A 21217-nucleotide genomic window follows, 5' to 3' on the forward strand; every position below is an offset into this window, starting at 1 on the left:
TACTTGTCTCCTGCTAGTTAAAATACAGCACTTACTTTAAAAAATAAGTTAAATTAAAAAATATTTTTGTTGCATCTCTTTTCGGTGTTGTAATTTGTAGATGTCCCTAAGCACTCGTCTTACAGCAGCAACAACAACAGCAGAGAGCAGAAGCCAGCAGGCAAGTGTTATTTACATAAACTTCTGGTGTACTTACAAACTTTACAATCCATCGTTTTATGAGTGCATAACCTATATATACTAGTGTAGACCTTTGGTATCATTTCGGGGATTATTAGTGGGGTAATGTTAAGAGACACTTCGGATCCATTAGCCTCTGCGCTAAGCTATTCAGCGGCTAACGCTACTCTACGCTAACTCTCCCAATGTTCGACCCAGGTGAAAAAAGCTTCTGGGGGGGTGTTTGGCTCGAGGTCATGGTGCAAAGGACCCTAGGGGGAAATTACTCCGAACCATCACTTTAAGTTTTAACCCCTCCCACCCTGTAACCCCAGAATGTGGCTAAACAGAGTTAGTAGTGTCTTTGTAGTGTTTGTAATGCCCCTGACAGAGATCAGCTTGTCAGCAGTTCCAATGCATTTAAATCTAATGAGGTTTTCACAGCAGGAAACCTCTCAAACCATTACAGCAGCGTCACCCGCTTCTCTGCTGTTTACTTTAGTCATATTCTTCTTATATGTGCTTTCAAACGATGCAAACAATAACTGTCAACCAAGTGTTTGTGGTCTAGCAAAGATGGTTATTATTGTATGCCTCTTTTCCAGTTTCATTATGTTTATTAATAATATAAAACCAAGGACCCCTTAACTGAGACAGAGCAGGGACCCCCACTACTAATATTGTATAAAATGAAGTTGCATATTGAAGTGGGCCTACAATAATGTGTAGGGCTGTCTAAAGCATTTACACATACCTTTTTAGTGCGTAGAATACTAAGCTATTAAAATAATAATTGTTGGCATGATTTTATAATCACGTTTTAATGTTAAACATACATGTGTCACAGTGAATCCTCAGGATGAGCTGTCTCTGTGCCTGGCTACCTTAGTGACTACCTTACCTATAGGCCAGTAAGCAGTGGGGCTTTATATCTGCTAATAATATGTTAAGACTTTTTAATTTTGGAAAACACTTTCAAAAAGTGACAATAATTTGGAAGCCCCCCTGCATTGACTCTGAGGACCCCCTAGGGGACCCGCCCCCCCCCCCCCTGTTTAAGATCTCTGATATAAAAGGACAAATTCAGATTTTCAGTAAAACCTTTTGTGAAATTAATTATGTAGCCAAATTATTGCTGTAATGTAATTGGGTATTTCTTTCAATGTGAAAGCAAATTCTAATAGCAATACTTGAAATAATAGTATGTAACTTGCTTTAATATGGTAAAATTAAGTAGTTTTTCCAAATAATTTATTTTTAAAACATGAAGAATCTGTGATGGTGGTTACATTTCCTGATTGATTCTTGCTTGATTTGTTTATTACTTAACAAAAGTGTATGATTGGCTGCCTGCTGGGGAGCTCCAGCCTGTGATTGGTTGATTAGGAAGGTTTTACTGATTACAAAAACCCTGTTCTGGGTTTTACTCCTCCCCCAGCAAAGCCTCTTAGGCTGTTGATTGTTGAGCATTTTACAACTGGTGATATAATGTAGTATGTGATGTGAGTAATATAATATACAATACCAGGTGGTTATTGAGTTACCTGTCAATGCTTTAAAGTCTGAAAAAGATGTCAAATAATAATAATAACTGCATATGCACTCTATCAAATTCTTTTTACAGATTTTTGTTTTATCTTATCATGTTTTACCTTTTTAACAGCTATTTTGATCCTAATGTGCGAGTATGTGAGTGTGTGTCTGAGCAGAGTGAATGGGAACAGTTTTCTTTTATGAGACAGAAACACGTCATTGTATGTGAGCATGCAATGACAATAAAGTCATTCATTCATAAAATGCACAGTCAACTCGTGCATTATATTTGCTTTTATTTGGTCATAATTGGTTTTGGATTATGTTAAGGTTTTAGAATTATCCTGTGGTTTTAGGTTTAGAACTACCAGCTAGCAGCCCTTTCCCTGATGAGACTAGCTAGAGGTTTGTATTGTAGTGGTGAGGATGGACTGGAAGATTGGTATTCAGGAAATTGCTGTACTATAGTCAATAAATATCCTTAGACATTTAGAAGTGCGGATGCATGTGTTTGTGGTGTTAGAAGTGCCTGCCCAGAGCTAAAATGGGCATGCTATGACACGTCAGCTAACACTCATACCTCCCCTGCATTGACAGACTATTAGAAATGGTGAAGATATTGTGCTGCAATCAAACCATGAGGGTAGCAGCACATCTCTCTCTCTCTCTCTCTCTCTCTCTCTCTCTCTCTCTGTGTCGTTTGACTCAGCATTACAGGGCTGGAATAGATTCCTCTACCAGCAGTCAGACACTAGCCGGTGGTTTGGACAGGCCTTCTCTGAACTGGAAAGAATGTTGATTCATGTCCTCAGTCAGACCAACTGTTTCTGAATGCCTCTTCCAGGGAGCTTATCTCATCAGCCAACAATATAACTCAATCTATGTCTTTTAACCCGGGCTGAGTGTTCATTTTGACGGCACTACAATGCCTTTTTGTCTATTAAAGCAATAGCTGGTATACGTTTACTTTGCTGTTTACTTAGCAATGCCTTTCTCAATTAGATTAGGAATTGTTTTATCTGTAGAATGTCAGAAAATAGTGAAACATGCCTGTTTTAATTAATTTAATTACAGATATTCAGTTTACTTTCATGGATGACAAAGAAAAGCAACAAATGCCCAGAATTGAGAAGCTAGAACCAGCAAATGTTTGACAATAATTTATCATTTAAGCAGTTTCTTACTGAGTGCATTCAGATCAGCTGGTAGTTCCCTGTGACGTGGACTGCACGGGGTATTCAGCCATGTTAAGTAAGATTCCAAACCGAAGGGAGCAAACATGCCCTAGTGTGTGGGGAAGAACTGAACAATGATTCATCAAAAGATAGATTACTCATCAGTCATTGCGCCTCACTGGAATGACACCGTACATCTTGTAAATTAATCAAATCACATTTATTTACGTTATTATAGTAGGCTATATATAGTCATATTTTAGTTCATTAGTGTTAAATATCCCCAGTAGCAGCAATGTATCCAATGTCTTTACGTTACCATGGTAACGCATAGCAAAAATGGTATCTGCGTTGGTGACTTAGCAGCGTGTTCCCAATGGATGAATTTTGGCGAGGGAAGTTCCCTTAACCGACATTCCCTGAGCCGGGAGAACTGTCTCTGCTACAGATTGACAAACTGGAATAAGAAGTACATTAAAGAATAACCCCATAAAGGACAACATTACTCGATCTGCAGTCCCACATGTCCACACCTTCCTCCACAGTGCTGCAGAGGAGGGTCTGACTAGTCCACACAGCATTCTGGGATAGGAGAAAAACGTGCTCTGATTTATTGACATTTGTTTGTGCTAAGCTCCAGACAGAACCACGGTGCCATGTGGACATTCAAAAGTAGTTTTAGTCATGCAACAGAAAACTCAGATTGGACAGATAGTCTAGCTAGCTGTCTGGATTTACCCTGCAGAGATCTGAGGACCAGTTAACCATAGTCCTCACAAATCCACCGGAGGTTAGAACGCCAACACAGAGACAGAGGAAGGGGACGGACATCTGGATGAAAAGAGGGACATCCAGCGGAATTTGCGGCGGCAACGGAACAATCCCAGAATTGGAATGTCGTGGATATAGAGCTCAACAGTCCCGCCCACAGCGGGTTCCGGAAGTAAAAATACAATGCAATTTCTCCATTGACAATTTGGAGTATAAGCCATAAAATGATAATCGTCGATGGTAGACTTTAAAACCATTATGCCGACGTGACTAAGCGATTCTATATAATCATAAAGACGCCAAAAATCATGGGGCACCAACCTTGTTTTGAGATAAACGTCTTTTATTTGCGATGTCTTGGATAAATACTTCATTACCCACAATCCTGAACAATCCCACAATCCCACAGTGACACCTCTGATTGGTGGAACTCATGCTGGGGAGGAGGGGGAGGAGGGGGAGCTGCCTGCACGAACCGTAACGAGGATTTACGACACTGCACGAATCACGATCTGTTCCACGCTTCTGCCGTTAGCCTCCGCCGGGAAGCTAACGTTAGTTTAGCTAACAGCTATTTTGGCTAACCGCTAGCTGACAGCTTGATTCAGTCTAAAATAACGTTAACTCAAACTAAACACTGGGGAAAGCAGGCTACAGCTGATTTAACAGCCGTTATATATTTTTACGGTTATTTTCAGGTTTTATTTTGAGGGTCTGTTAAAGTTATTACATGCTGTCTCAGCTAGCGTTTAGCTGATTTAGCTGTTAGCTAAACTAACGTAGCTTCCCTATTCAGTGGTGCGCGGTGGTTTATGGGATGAGTAGTTCCTTCGCTTTGAAATGACGATATGTACACAGCCTTGTTCCTTTGACTTTTTTTGGATTTTGTGTTCGTTTTTTCACTCGAAATGGTACGTTGTATGCATATGAGTCACGTACCATCTGGTTAGCCTAATGCATGGTCTAAAACTCTTTATGTACAAATATTAAATGAAGTTAACTGTTGACACAATACAGTAATGTGAGCTATTTAAATTAGCAATGTATCGCCGTTGGACATCCTCCCTTGTAGAAGGAGCGTTCGTAACATTGAGAGGCAGACAGTCATTTGCACTTGGAAATAAGCAACAGTAATGTTAATAATTACATAAATGTAATGTTTGGCAGTATGTTGGTGTAAATCATAGACGTGTTTACTGCTGTTGCCAGGCAATCTGCTTTCCTTTACTTCTGCTCTCTTGTTCTTCTCTTCTACTTCGTGCTTATTCACCGATTATTTTGTTTGTATGCCCACTGGGGTTTCGGAGAATACTGCAACGAACAATGTGTGCATGCTCATACAGCGTGGCATCTACGGAGGCCCGTGCCACGGTGTCGCACGCTGATACAACCAAAGCTTTATCCTGCAAATGCACCTCTGATGCGCCAGACTACTGCAGCGCTGACACAGCGCTGTGGAGAAAGGTCTGGCAATGCCAGATTATGAACCAGCAAGTGCAGTGTTTTGGCCTGATAAACCTTCAAACTTATAGGACTGTACTCATGTTCCGGAAACAACACGGCCCACCAACCAGTCCTTGCTTTGTTTTCAGTCTGAATGGCGCTGACCTGTGATTTATCCTGCTATGATGACATTGGTGGGTGTGGTTTAAAATTATTCAAGTGACAGGAACATGCATCCACCTTCTTTCCAGACAGGAAGAGAAGGGATCATAGCCTGATGCTTGAAGTAAACACAACATGGGTACCTTCATTAGTAGGTGGTGGTATGCAATAAGATGGAACAGTTCGCTACTGGGTCAAAATCAAAGGCACCAGTAGGCTTGCTCTGGATCAGCAGCATCTAAATTGAAGAGGTGCTGATAAGAATTAGGTGGACAACAGGAGTCATTGGCACTATTTCTTCCCACAATGAGCAGCTCGATTCAATTACCTGTGCCGTGTCAATCTGATTGTAGGTGATCAAAAGCATAACGACTCCCAGAGTCGAGTGTTCACAGAAAAGGACAGAGCAGCTGGCTTTGAGTCAGTGTCTATCTTCAGTAAGCATGCAGGCCTTTACTGTGTGTGTATCCGTAGCTTTGGGCTCAGACTGTTTGTTTTGTGGATCAAGGCTCAAGTCAGGCCTGGGAGACTAAACCCAGCACAAACATTACATATGAATGACCTCAGCGAAGAGCCACATTTGAAAACAAGTTCAGATCAGTTGGTTTAACCCACACAACTTCCTGCACAGCACCGACACTGAGCCAGCAGCTCAACATGCTGGCCTGCAGCCACGCTGACTCTAGATACTTTTTATTATTATATTTATTACCAGGGCTGCACAATATATCTTTTTTTTTTAATCGTCATCACAATATCAACATAACACACATTCACGAAAGGCTGCGACATATCGCAAATCGACACTCAGAGATTCTTTGTGTTAGTTGAAAGAAAATATCTTTAGAAAACTGCACTTTAAAATGCAGTTTCTCTTTTTTTAGTGCTGCCTTTTTGTGATGTATTTAATTTGTATTAGTATTTTGGGAACTCAGTTGTGCCATAGTACCTGAACGCTAGGCATCCTGGGATACCTGTTGTATGTCGAACACGTTGTTGACAAGTAAAGCCGCTTGTCTGCTATGTGCTAATCCGTCTAATGTGTATTATTTATAAGAAGACATCACACTTTTATATTCAATTCAATGTTCAATTTGTTCATTAATAGAACATTGGAAATTATTTCCTTTCATTAGTTTTAAATTCAACAAGCAGTTTGTTGTATTTTAGCAGAATACTGAAGGCAGCAGACCGGCGTACACTTTAATATCTGTTTATTCATGGCAAGTAATTTATATCGCGATATTCAACAACATTATCGCATATTTTCCTCATATGGTGCAGCCCTATTTATTAGTATTATTTATTTTATTTGTTAGTTAGAAATTAAGTGGGTACTCTCTCCATCTCCAGTGATGAACATATACTATTATTTTCTGTCTTTCGGAGATTTTTCTTTTTTTCACATTATAAAGATAAATGTAATCCCCTTAAGGCCAGTGTTGATCTTATATTCTGATGTCTTATTTTCAGTACACATCATCACAATCAGCTTTATTGACCAGGTTTGCGTAGACAAACAAGGAATTTGACTCTGACTAATCTTGCTCTCAAGTACAACACTCACTTAATATATAAGAGTAAAAAACAGAAATGACAGTAAGAAATATAAAAAAAATACTGTTAAGTATACGGTATAACACTGGACTAGAATTTATAAATTTACAAAAAATATACAGTAGCAATTGAAGAGAGGGAAGGAATGGTGCAATATCAGTATTGTCCGAGATTTAAGATTAAGGTATAAATATAAATATAGTGCAAGGCAGTTGGGTGCAATGGTCATATATTAATAACAATATTGTAATTGTAAGATTGAAATATACATGAGGTAGATGAGCAGAACAGTGTTTATTGACTTTGTTTAGTGTGAGGGTGGGGGGGCTATTTCTGAGTGTTCAGCAGGGTGACTGCTTGGGGAAAGAAGCTGTCTTTGTGTCGGCTGGTTTTGGCCAACAGAGCCCTGTATCTCCTACCAGAGAGAAGGACAGTGTCCTGTATCTCCTACCAGAGAGAAGGACAGAGCCCTGTATCTCCTACCAGAGAGAAGGACAGAGCCCTGTATCTCCTACCAGAGAGAAGGACAGTGCCCTGTATCTCCTACCAGAGAGAAGGACAGAGCCCTGTATCTCCTACCAGAGAGAAGGACAGAGCCCTGTATCTCCTACCAGAGAGAAGAACAGTGTCCTGTATCTCCTACCAGACAGAAGAACAGAGCCCTGTATCTCCTACCAGAGAGAAGAACAGTGCCCTGTATCTCCTACCAGAGAAGAACAGAGCCCTGTATCTCCTACCAGAGAGAAGAACAGTGCCCTGTATCTCCTACCAGAGAGAAGGACAGTGTCCTGTATCTCCTACCAGAGAGAAGGACAGTGCCCTGTATCTCCTACCAGAGAGAAGGACAGTGCCCTGTATCTCCTACCAGAGAGAAGGACAGTGCCCTGTATCTCCTACCAGAGAGAACAGAGCCCTGTATCTCCTACCAGAGAGAAAAACAGAGCCCTGTATCTCCTACCAGAGAGAAGGACAGTGTCCTGTATCTCCTACCAGAGAGAAGGACAGTGCCCTGTATCTCCTACCAGAGAGAAGGACAGAGCCCTGTGACTCCTACCAGAGAGAAGGACAGTGTCCTGTATCTCCTACCAGAGAGAAGGACAGAGCCCTGTATCTCCTACCAGAGAGAAGGACAGTGTCCTGTATCTCCTACCAGAGAGAAGGACAGAGCCCTGTATCTCCTACCAGAGAGAAGGACAGTGCCCTGTATCTCCTACCAGAGAGAAGGACAGAGCCCTGTATCTCCTACCAGAGAGAAGAACAGTGTCCTGTATCTCCTACCAGAGAGAAGAACAGAGCCCTGTATCTCCTACCAGAGAGAACAGAGCCCTGTATCTCCTACCAGAGAGAAGGACAGAGCCCTGTATCTCCTACCAGAGAGAAGGACAGTGCCCTGTATCTCCTACCAGAGAGAACCGAGCCCTGTATCTCCTACCAGAGAGAAGGACAGAGCCCTGTATCTCCTACCAGAGAGAAGGACAGTGCCCTGTATCTCCTACCAGAGAGAAGGACAGAGCCCTGTATCTCCTACCAGAGAGAAGGACAGAGCCCTGTATCTCCTACCAGAGAGAAGGACAGTGCCCTGTATCTCCTACCAGAGAGGACAGAGCCCTGTATCTCCTACCAGAGAGAAGAACAGTGTCCTGTATCTCCTACCAGAGAGAAGAACAGAGCCCTGTATCTCCTACCAGAGAGAACAGAGCCCTGTATCTCCTACCAGAGAGAAGGACAGAGCCCTGTATCTCCTACCAGAGAGAAGGACAGTGCCCTGTATCTCCTACCAGAGAGAACAGAGCCCTGTATCTCCTACTAGAGAGAAGAACAGAGCCCTGTATCTCCTACCAGAGAGAAGGACAGAGCCCTGTATCTCCTACCAGAGAGAAGGACAGTGCCCTGTATCTCCTACCAGAGAGAAGAACAGAGCCCTGTATCTCCTACCAGAGAGAACCGCTGTCGCAGGAAGTATAACCTCTTCTGGGTCTTTTTCTGGACAGAGTCAATGTGGGGGGACCATTTTAGGTCCTGTGAGATGGTTGATCCCAGGAACCTAAATGAATCCACAGTGGACACTGTGTCGTTCTGGATGGTGAGGAGGAGTCCACTGTCATCTCCACAGTCTTCTTGGGGTTTAACTCCAGGTGGTTCTGACTGCACCATTGGACCAGCTGTTCCACCTCCTGTCTGTAAGCAGACTCATCACCATCCTGGATCAAACCAATGACGGTGGGGTCATCTGCAAACTTCAGGAGTTTTACAGACGGGTTCTTTGAGGTGCAGTCATTGGTGTGGAGAGAGAGAGGAACAGCGGGGAGAGGACACACCCCTGTGGCGGGCCAGTGCTGATGGACCGGGTCTTGGATGAGATGCTTCCCAGTCTGACATGCTGCTGCCTGTCAATCAGGAAGCTGATGATCCAATGACAGGTGGTGGCAGGCACTGAAAACTGGGTGAGCTTCTGATGTAGGAGTTCAGGGATGATGGTGTTGTCCAGTTCTCTAGTGTTATCTTTTAGCGTCACAGGCTTTATAATAATTTCAAGCAACATTCAATGGCAGTCATTCACACATTGCTGTTAAGTTTTTGAAAAGGTGACTTGGACTGCGTTGTGAGTGCATAGTGCATAGTTTTTGTACTGGTACAGCAGAGGAGCATATGATGGGAGTCAGATTCTGCAAAGAGCCTCGGGAAAGTTTGGGCTACAGGAAGTAATTTTCTACGAGCCAGCATCAGACTTTACAATCCACCCTCTGTGTCTCTGAGCAGGCCAACATTGATTCATTTGTGGACCGACTGTTGTAGTCTGCTCAGACAACTGGTGGATTCAGGTCCTCAGCTGACAAGTACCAACAAACTGAGTCTACTACTCAGGCACCGCACTCAGATCGGCTGTTTCCAGTCTGAATACAGCGCTTGTATTTCTCTTGTATTCATGTATTCATCACTTTATAAACTTTCATATTGTAAATATGTTCAGAAAATGTCATAGTCTCTGCTCTGTTAGCAGTAGGATAACAACATTGCTCAGTGGGTTTCATCCTCATGCTGGTGTTGGTTTATTAATTTTAAGCATGATTTATGTTTCTGCAAAGGCTCCACGCAGAGCTTTCTCCGTAGCCTATGTTAGTGGTCTGAAGGTTTTACTTGTGTGTTGGTGTGTGCGTTGATCTCTTTAAGAGAACAGCAGGGCATGTGTGTGTGTGTGTGTGTGTGTGGTAGAGCGAATAAGAGAGTGATAGATAGTCATAGTGAGAGAAACGAACTTTGTGTGAACAAAGGTGAAGCACTGCTACTTCTGCTACTTGGGCGGAGTGATTTGCTCGCAGAACTCTGCTCTTCACCAAGCGGCTTCTCAGGTGCTGCGAGCAAATCACTCCGCCCAAGTAGCAGAAGTAGCAGTGCTTCGCCTTCTGAGAATATAGTTCCCAGTATGTATACGGTTAGAAGATGGCTGTGTCTCATGTGACCTTGTTATTTTTACTTGCTGTAACTATACAAATCACAACATGTAAATAGGAACATGTTGGCGTTATTTTGTCACTTATTGGGAGCAGTAGGCTAGATGGAGCCGGTTACCTCCAGGATCTGTACTCAATTCAATTCAATTCAATTTTATTTATAGTATCAAATCATAACACAGGTTATCTCGAGACACTTTACAGATAGAGTAGGTCTAGACCACACTCTATAATTTACAAAGCCCCAACAATTACAATAAGTCCCTCAAGAGCAAGCAGTGCGACAGTGGCGAGGAAAAACTCCCTCTTGGGAAGAAACCTGGCACAGACCCGGCACACCTGGCACAGACCCGTCAGGCGGTGTCTGACGGGCCGGTTGGGGATGTGATGAACAGTGGCAGTAATAGTCACATTAATAATGGAACAGTGACTTCAAATGGTACTAAGCTAGGCTAGATGGAGCCGGTTACCTCCAGGATCTGTGCTAAGCTAGGCTAGATGGAGCCGGTTACCTCCAGGATCTGTACTAAGCTAGGCTAGATGGATCCAGTTACCTCCAGGATCTGTGCTAAGCTAGGCTAGTGGTGGGGGCGTCAGACAGAGTTACGACATGCCCGGAGATGAGAAGGGTATGTATGGACTTATCTAACTCTGGGGGATACTACGAATAAGACAAAGTCCCAGTAAGTCTCCGTGTTCCTTTAAGGGTTGATTTGTTTGTCGAGATGCTGACTCCTTGTGACTTAAAGACTCTGGCTAGATGTTCTGACAGCCTTTGCCAAAAATTTACATTTATTTATTATATAATAGTTATCTATTGGTTCTTCACTCATTCAACATTTCCAGTAACAGTCCCTTTATTAAGTTTCTGAAGTAAATGCAGAGCTGGCTAACGCTTCCAGAGTCCTGCTTCTCTTCATAGGAGGAATGCCAGAGGTCTGTATGGTAATGACTTTTCCATGACATAATGTTTTAAAGTACTCATAATGAGATATGGGGAGTAAAAGAAAAAGAATAGAATAATAGATGTAAGAGATTTCCAGGAATGAGTGATCCACCCAGTGATATGCAGTCAACAAGTGGTGAACTGTTGGCCGGCAGCTGTGGTGTGTGTGTGTGTGTGTGTGTGTGTGTGTGTGTGTGTGTGTGTGTGTGTGTGTGTGTGTGTGTGTGTGTGTGTGTGTGTGTGTGTGTGTGTGTGTGTGTGTGTGCGCGCGTGCGTGCGTGCGGATGAGAAATATAAATGGTGGCACGTTGATTCCACTGAGAGCTTGGGCTGAGGGCTGACTGCAAAATAATATTCTAATAGTATGACTCTTGGTAGTGTTTAATAGACCTTAGAGCTTTTGGTGCAACATAGGATACTTGTGGAAATGTCCTTTTTAGTCTCACAGAATTGACTAGTCATGGGCCGGTTACCAGTTTGAAGGTATACCACGGTTTGAAAAAGACACAGTTTCAAAACCACTAACACTTCCCGTCATACTGTTCCTGTTGTATGAGTCTTCAAGGACAGAAAGTGCAGTTTAGAAATCCCTCTCCCTGCCTGTGTGCAGTGTGTTTAAAAGTGAAATACATTGTGTTTAATGATGAAAATGTCACTTTATGAGGTTTTTTAACATTAATATGAGTTCCCCCAGCCTGCCTATGATCCCCCAGTGACTAGAAATGGTGATAGGTGTAAACCGAGCCCTGGGTATCCTGCTCTGCCTTTGAGAAAATGAAAGTATAGTATATGATACAGTATTAGGGGACCACTAAGGTCTATATAAAAGAGACTTCAGATACAGTATTAGGGGACCACTAAGGTCTATATAAAAGAGACTTCAGATACAGTATTAGGGGACCACTAAGGTCTATATAAAAGAGACTTCAGATACAGTATTAGGGGACCACTAAGGCCTATATAAAAGCATCCAAAGAACACCATGTCATGGGACCATTAATGGAGAAAAAAGTTGTTGTTTTTTACCCAGACATTTCAAAATAATACATTTAAAGGAAAAGGAAGTTTTTCCTCGCCACTGTTGCACCAAATGCTTGCTCGTGGGTGGACTAGACCTACTCTTTCTGTAAAGTGTCCTGTGATAACTCCTGTTATGATTTGACACTATAAATAAAATTGAATTAAATTACTGCAATGCCGTGAAACTGTGATGTTTTGGCTGAATGTTATCATACCGTCAGAATCTCATACCGGCCCATGCCTAGTACTGAGCAAATAAAATACAAGTCTTATCTCATCAACTAAGGCCTGATCTATAGCATGTGTAGTTTTTATTTTGTGCACTTTGTATCTCTGTTCATTTTTCTGACCCCATATTTCCTAGGTATTATGATAGATAGGAATCAGAGTCTGAAAGATACTGGATTTTTGTTTGCCAATTAATGTCTTTTCAGAATCCAATAATGAATTCATTCATTTTCTAACAAACACTTTTGATAGGGATCCCTGAAATGTTGTTATTAAAGCTGAGACCAACATATGTACTGAGCAGGACATTTCATTTTAAAAATATTATTTTGAGCTTTCTGGTGGACCGAGCCTGGACTACCAACAGAGTGAAGTTGGTCACTGTCCATTTGGTGGGCAAACTATTTGAGGGTTACTTTAAACATACACATACATACATCAGAAGTGACTACTTATATGAATGCTGAAAAGCACACTGCTCACTAGGACTGGGTACTAAATTCAGTACATTTTAGGCACTGATCGAATTGCCTCCTTAGTATTGAGTATCGAAAGATGCCTCGTCATTCAATACCAAATTTCAATGCCTAAGGAGTAAATCTCATCAGCATCAGTGAGCCAATCAGCATGCAGCATGCTTCTACCAAGATCTAAAAATGTCTGTGATTGGCTGTCTAACGTTACACATCGTAGAGACTTTTTGTTTTATAAAATTGGTATTGAAAAAAGTCTCAGTAACCGGTAACCAGTATTGGTATCGGTACCGGTATTGACATTTTTTTAACGATACCCAGCACTACTGCTCACTCTAACAATGCACCAATTTATCTGTAATAAGCTTAAATACATATATACATATAATATATTAGCTCTGGTCAATATATCAGTCAGGCTTACAGTACATAGCTATTAGTGGGAGTGGGTTCAATAAAGTGACTTAGTTTTTAGTTTTCTCTGTTTTTTTTGTGCTTTCTTTCTCTGTTTAAAAAAATGGCGTTTAAAGCATAATTTGTTTTTCTTTTCAGGTCGCGTGAAAAAGGTTTCTGCCAGCCATACCGAGGCATTGCCTGTGCTCGTTTCATTGGCAACCAGAGCATTTATGTTGAGTCCCTGCAGATGCAGGGGGAGAGTGAGAACCGCATTACTGGTAAGACCAACTACCATCACACAGCTGGGTAGAACTGTAACTACTAGAGATATCTGAGATTACAGTTACAGTCTCTCTTTCCTTCCTCCCAGCCGCCTTGACTATGATTGGCACCTCCACCCACCTATCGGACCAGTGCTCCAGGTTTGCCATCCCGTCCTTCTGCTACTACGTCTTCCCGCTGTGTGACGAGGGCTCTCGGGCCCCCCGGCAGCGCCAGCTCTGTCGTGATGAGTGCGAGGCCCTGGAGAACGACCTGTGTCACACCGAGTACACCATCGCCCGGTCCAATCCCATGATCCTCATGCAGCTGGAACTCCCCAGCTGCCCCCTGCTGCCGCGGCCGGGCACTGCCGAAGCTGCTTCCTGTATGAGGATAGGAGTGCCAGCAGAAAAACTGGGTCCATGTAGGTGGATGCTACGGCATGCACACACACATCTTTTTCCAACAACTTGCAGCCAGTGTAACACTTTGATACTTAGTTAGGCTGGTCAGTTAACCAATAATTTACTGAAGTTATTTATCCATTTAATTAAATTCTTTACCCAGTCCTTCTATCAAAAACTAACATATAGTTTTGAAAGGTTTTGGTTTTTTTTGCTACTTTTTATTGCTTAATCTATTATACTTTTCCCTTTGCCTGTCCCAATTCCCCCAAATCATTCCTCTTTGTCTGCTTCACACACACACACGCACACACACACGCACACACACACGCTTTACCGTGCTTTATGCTAAGCTAGGCTAACCACATCCTGATACTGAACACACAGACATGAGATTGATATGAGTCTTCTCACTTTCAGAAAGAAAGAAAACGTTGAACTATTCCATCCAAAGTAGTAACGTACTATTTAGCTTTGCTATATTAAGCCCCATAATGTGAACTATAAAAAAAGAATATGAATAATATTTGAACAACAGTCCAATTAAAATGTGTGATCATGTTACACACCACAGGACTGTCACTCACTGAAGTTCTAAATATGCAATCATTTTGTAAACCCCTCGTCAAGTGTCCACACTGAGTCCCTGTGTGCTCCCCAGATTCCCCCTCGGACCACAGCTGCTACAATGGAAGCGGGGATGACTACAGGGGCACACTGAGCATCACTGTGTCGGGCCATCACTGCCAGCTGTGGAGCGCTCAGTACCCTCACAGCCACCACCTGTCCCAGGAGTACCCCGAGCTCTGGGGAAGTCACAACTTTTGCCGTAACCCGGGGGGCCAGATGGAGGCGCCCTGGTGTTTCACCCTGGACCCTCAGGTCAGGGTGGAGCTGTGTGACATCCACCCCTGCAGTAAGTACCACAATGCAATAATTATACTTTCAATAGTTACTTGGATTGTTATGGTCCCATAGCATGAAAATGTCACTTTATGAGGTTTTTTAACATTAATATGAGTTCCCCCAGCCTATGGTCCCCCACTGGCTAGAAATGGTGATAGGTGTAAACCGAGCCCTGGATATCCTGCTCTGCCTTTGAGAAAATGAAAGCTTAGATGGGCCGATCTGGAATCTTCTCCTTATGAGGTCATAAGGAGCAAGGTTACCTCCCCTTTCTCTGCTTTGCCCGCCCAGAGAATTTGGCCCACCCATGAGAGAGAGAGAGAGACATCATGGCTTTCAAACGAGCAAAGTGGCAGTTGGCCACACCCCCACCTTCCGCCTTGAGACTTCAGATACAGTATTAGGGGACCACTAAGGCCTATATAAAAGAGACTTCAGATACAGTATTAGGGGACCAAGCAAGGCGTTATAAAAAAAAACTTCAGATACAGTATTAGCTCTAAAAAAAAACCTTCTCATACATATTAGGGACCACTAAGGCCTATATAAAAGAGACTTCAGATACAGTATTAGGGGACCACTAAGGCCTATGTAAAAGAGACTTCAGATACAGTATTAGGGGACCACTAAGGCCTATGTAAAAGAGACTTCTGATACAGTATTAGGGGACCACTAATGTCTATATAAAAGAGACTTCAGATACCGTATTAGGGGACCACTAAGGCCTATATAAAAGAGACTTCAGATACAGTATTAGGGGACCACTAAGGTCTATATAAAAGAGACTTCAGATACAGTATTAATTCAATTTTATTTATAGTATCAAATCATAACACAAGTTATCTCGAGACACTTTACAGATAGAGTAGGTCTAGACCACACTATAATTTACAAAGCCCCAACAATTACAGTAATTCCCTCAAGAGCAAGCAGTGCGACAGTGGCAAGGAAAAACTCCCTCTTGGGAAGAAACCTGGGACAGACCCAGGCTCTTGGTAGGTGGTGTCTGACGGTGCCGGTTGGGGATGTGATGAACAGTGGTGATAGTAGTCACATTAATAATGGAACAGTGACTTCAAATGGTAGTCGTAGTAGTTCATGTCATATCAGTGCTCTGCAGGGCGTTACAGGATGTAGCGTGGCCCAGCAGAGCATGGATGGACGTAGTAGGAAGCAGCAGGGTTCAGCAGGAAGCAGCATGACATTGCAGGGCACCGCAGAGCTCAGCAGGGAGTGCAGCAGGACCACGACGACAGCTGCAACCAAGATCTTGGTGCCAACGTTCTCCAAGGAAATACGCTGGGGGAAAAAACATAAGGACTCCGGGGAGTAAACTCCCCAGAAGCTAGGATTAGTATAAGCATTTCTGGGACGGGATGCACACAAATGGTAATAGAAAGGGAGAGGAGAGAGTATTAGGGGACCACTAAGGTCTATATAAAAGAGACTTCAGATACAGTATTAGGGGACCACTAAGGTCTATATAAAAGAGACTTCAGATACAGTATTAGGGGACCACTAAGGTCTATATAAAAGATACTTCAGATACAGTATTAGGGGACCACTAAGGTCTATATAAAAGATACTTCAGATACAGTATTAGGGGACCACTAAGGTCTATATAAAAGATACTTCAGATACAGTATTAGGGGACCACTAAGGTCTATATAAAAGCATCCAAAGAGCACCATGTCATGGGACCTTTAAAGTGTCTATATGTAGCTTTCAGTCTGTGTTGATTCTAGCGGCCCCTTTGGACTAAAGTAGGGCTGCAGCTATTAATTATTTTAGTAATCGAGTATTCTACCGATTATTCCATCGATTAATCGAGTAATCGGATAAGAAATACTTTTGTTTTATTGAAGAGCAATAATTAACAATAGTTGGGTTAAAAACATTTTTATTGCCTACATTGCTTACAATATCATCTCAAAAAACTAAACATATTAAGTGCATTCAAGTGCAATATTACATTGTTTTTTTAAAGAAAACATTTTTTCAAATGATATCAACCTCAAACTAAGGCATAGGCATACATTAAACATACATAAACATTACCTTAAGGGGTGATAGAATGCAAAACCGATTTTACCTTGTCATAGTTGAATAATGACAGTTTAGTGGGTAACTAGGACATACATAGAACCTCTAAATCCCAATGACACCCTTTCCTCTGCAAATCTCACAATTTGAAACTGCCTCTGAAAACAGGCAAATCTCAACAAGCTACCTAGTTGACGTCAACTCGGCAGCTCCTCCTCATTTGGCTCTAGTCTCTATGTTTGTCACGCCTCAACATTTGCATAGGCTACACAACTGATCTGAGGTCAGCTTAGTCTTCTGAATAAGTCGCGCAGATCTCAAGGAGTTCAGCGACCGGTGCTGCCTGTGTTGCTGCCTTGCCGCCTGGCCTGCCTTCCTTCACAGACCCCGGCCTGCTGTGAGGTAAATGTCATGGCAGCCCACAGCACTCCATACCCGCGCAAAGTCACCGTTTTGTGGGTGAACCAAACGCTGCTGCTCTGACAGGGCTCCAGGGCCTGCAACTCCCCTCTTCCTGCTAGCTAAATGGCCCGTGTGTGTGAGTGAGAGCGTGGTCAGCGAGCTTGTTATGCCAGCAATCTCTTACCACAGTTCCAGTTAATCTTAAAATGTTTGTAATTATAATGTGTTGAGTTATTTAAACAAACGATTGGGGAAATAAATGCCTCTTGTCCGCGAGTCTCATTGATAGAGCCTGCGGCTGGATGGAGCTCTATCAATGAGAGCTAACTAGCCTCCTCTTAGAATTCCTCTGAAATTCACAAAAATTCATTAACTTGAAATCGGACACAGTTGTTAGCTTTATAAGACATTTAGGTAGATGTTGTGTAAGTGGCGTGACGAAATTCAAACTGTAAATATACTCGAATTACGCCGAAAATGAAGCTAACAATCCGTGATTTGTAGCTACACATAGCTAGGATTGACGGGACAGTCGCAGCTAACGAAACCCCCACTGTTCACAAATATTCATTAACTTGAAATCGGACACCGTTGTTAGCTTTATAAGACATTTAGGTAGATGTTGTATAAGTGGTGTGATGAAATTCAAATTGTAAATATAGCTACTCTAGTTATGCCAGCAGCTGGCAGCTAGCCAAGATTAACTGAAACCTGTGGTAAGAGATTGCTGGTGTAACAACGCTGACCGCGCTCTCACTCTCACATGGGCCATTTAGCTAGCAGGAAGAGAGGGGAGTTGCAGGCCCTGGGGCTCTGTCAGGGCAGCGGTGACTTTGCGCGGGTATGAAGTGCTGTGGGCTGCTAGCCGTGACGGAGCTCCAAGTACCTCACAGCAGGCCGGGGTCTGTGAAGGAAGGCAGGCCGGGCAGCGAGGCAGCTACACAGGCAGCACCGGCCGCTGAACTCCGACACACAGTCTTACCAAATTTGCAATTAGCCATCAATTTTCGTAAAACGGCCCATATTTGAGCTTTATATAGTTGATTTCTCACTTTAAAAAGTCTCAGAAGTGAATTTAATAACGAAATAGCACAACAAACAATGTATAACTTTGCAGTGTCTGAAATATGAGACCTGCTGTCGAATCTCCCATGTGTTTCTATGTAGTTTGCTCAAACCAATCAGCTCATTCTAAATATTCATGAGCATACCATATTTGGAAGAAAAGCTCTTGTTCCAAATAGAGCCATATTAACAGGGTAGTTAAGGGCCTAATAAAATAGCATTTGGGCAATTTTCAGCCCAACCAATGTTACATACCCCATTAGGAGACCTTAAGGAACAGTGTAAAATACCCTATATAATTATTTTATCACCCCTTTAAGTTGTGCAACTTAACTTTCAGTTTCAACCTGAGACTGATCTGTATATAGGCCTATATGTAAATATTAGTTATACTAAACCTATTTTCATTTATATATTTGATTGCAATGCTACACAACTCTGTTACACTTATGCTAGTAGATCGTTGATCAGCTGTTTCTCCGTGGAGAGGGAGAGAGAAAGTGGTGCGCAACAATCAGCTGTTTTTCCGAAGGGATAGTCAACGCGTCAGCTCTTTAGGTGGTCACCACTACGTATTTTCTTGTCTTTGATTTTGGTAGTTGTTGTGTTTGGTGTAGTTTCATCGTCCATACGACTCTGTGATTTACTTTTGTCGGGTCCACTTTGTGGAATGGATGATTAAGTTAGACTCCATGTTTTCTGTTGAGATGCTGAAGCACTGACGTCGTGCTATTATCGTGCTAAGCTAGTTTGATTTTGCAGTAGACACACAGTTTTAGTTTTAATTACGTTTGTACTGATTCCAAACGTTGGACACTTTCTGTTGTTTTCTCCAGCCTGTCTCTTCTGTTAGGGGCCATGCACACGGAAACGTTTTTTTGTGCAAACGCACATGTTTTGCATCGTTTGGGCCGACCGTCCAGACGAATCCTGCAAACGCACTGCCTGAAAACGCACTTTTTTTGAAACCTGGTCTCAGGGTGAAAAAATCCGAAAACGGCTCTCGTTTGGCTTCGTATCGATGGTGAATACGAATCCGTATTGATGATGTCATCGCCTCACCCCTCTTTTACACCCTCTCCCACGGCCGCTGACGCACACAACTGCGTTGAAGCTAAGCAAGCACATCCCATCTCCATGGTTACACCAGCTCACTTCATCTAAATACTGTGTCTCTGCTCCCTGACCCTTCCCTCTGGATTCTACACAAGACATATTGCTAACGTTATGTAGCCAACGTTAAACATCGCTAAAGTAGCTGACCGCTCCAGCAGCGAAGTAACGTTAACGTTAGCTGCTATGGCTATCTGTTTATAAAGTGGAAGTAGACAATTTATCAACTAGCTAGCTAATCTGTCTGCTTATAAACTCCTTGAACGGATTATAGTAACTTTTACCACGGCTTATCGTAGAAAGGCTACTGCAAGAAAAACGTATAGATTATTAAAAAGACATTCATGGATCATTGATGTTTGTTTGACTGCCGATGTTAGAGCTAGCTAACGTTAGCGCGCTACTAGCGCGCTGCAATCATGCAAAATAAAAAGCAATCCAACAGCACATTATACAATGTAAACAAAGACACGTTTTCTTGCGGCAGCCTTTATAAAATGAGCAGTGGTGAAAGTGATTATAGTCCACGGATGTATTAAGAGAACGTTATAATCTAGTCATGTTATGATGGGAAGTGGAAGTTAACTATGCTCTTCTTCTCCGTTTTTGGTGAATTTCTGTAGCAGAAACAGCGCCGCCTATAGGCCTGGAATATGAAGTAGCGTGTTGAGTCATTTACAAGTGGATTCGTTTGGACGCAACTTTTCTTGAAACGAATCCAGGGAAGACGGGTAAAAAAAAGATCGTTTTGGTACGTGTGGACGGGGCCTTAGTCCCTCGCTATTTACGCTCTAGCATGTGTCGCCAGCAGCAGACTGAGCAGCGTCTGGTGTGCGACAGTAATAATGCTCCGTGCGGAAACACCGTCCGTCAGCGATACAACGTTGGTAACACTAGGCTCGTTCAAGATGAGCCAGATCTGCGCAGAATCGATCACCGGCGATCGCCGCCCGTTGCATGCCGGTTAGATTTGTGTCCGACTTGATCCCGACTTGCTCTGACGTCATGCACACGTGGGCAACGATAATCTCACGAGACCAAGGCGGCCGCAGTTCTGAGACGCAGGTAGCGCAGTTGCTTTTCACCAACTGCAAGAGCCAGGCGGACGCAGGTGGACCCAGTGCATGCTGGGAAACGCCGGCCTCTCAGCTGATCAAACAGCTGATTGGTTCAGAATCGACTCAACATGACGACGTTTTATATAAACTTTTCATTGATTTTGAATCGGAGGGATTTTAACTGCTATTTGTCTGATTTAAAGGCTTATTCTGTACAGAACACCTGTTGTGTGGCTGATAGTGATGTTTAGAAGTCAGAGAGACTAAATCTGTTCAGGTTACGGATCATCTACAGTCTGTTGTTAATTAAAATCAGCAACAGATCGCATGTAGAGCATTCTGACAGCTACTCTGTCATAATAAAATCAACTGGAGACTGTGTAGGAGCTGATATATGGGTCTGGTAACATTTTATTAAATCGGAATTCGGACCACAGTGTTTGTGTCACTTCCTGTTGAGCCTGAAGGCTGCTGTCAGCTGCTGGAATCAGCTGGAAAACTGTCTGATTTGAGAGCGGACTTTTGTCACCGCCCCCTGCTGCTGCCGCCTGCTCTCGTCTACTTTACAGGCGAGGCGCACTTCATCTTGAACGAGCCTACTGATTGAACGAAGCTTCGAGGCAAGTCATTTTGCATCGAGGATTTTTTAT

The 21217-nt window shown here is 42.8% G+C and overlaps 1 protein-coding gene across 1 annotated transcript in view; it reads left to right on the forward strand.

The window, feature by feature from the left end:
• ror2 (receptor tyrosine kinase-like orphan receptor 2) overlaps positions 1-21217 on the forward strand; it is a 73221-nt gene that overhangs the window by 43234 nt on the left and 8770 nt on the right. Inside the window, exons 5-7 of the mRNA XM_039779925.1 lie at positions 13472-13593; positions 13686-14000; positions 14642-14896. Of these exons, the coding sequence (XP_039635859.1) occupies positions 13472-13593; positions 13686-14000; positions 14642-14896 (692 nt within the window). The remainder of the gene's footprint in view (positions 1-13471; positions 13594-13685; positions 14001-14641; positions 14897-21217) is intronic.

This window comes from Perca fluviatilis, chromosome 17 (assembly GCF_010015445.1).
Source record: "Perca fluviatilis chromosome 17, GENO_Pfluv_1.0, whole genome shotgun sequence".
In the NCBI taxonomy this organism is placed as follows: Eukaryota; Metazoa; Chordata; class Actinopteri; order Perciformes; family Percidae; genus Perca; species Perca fluviatilis.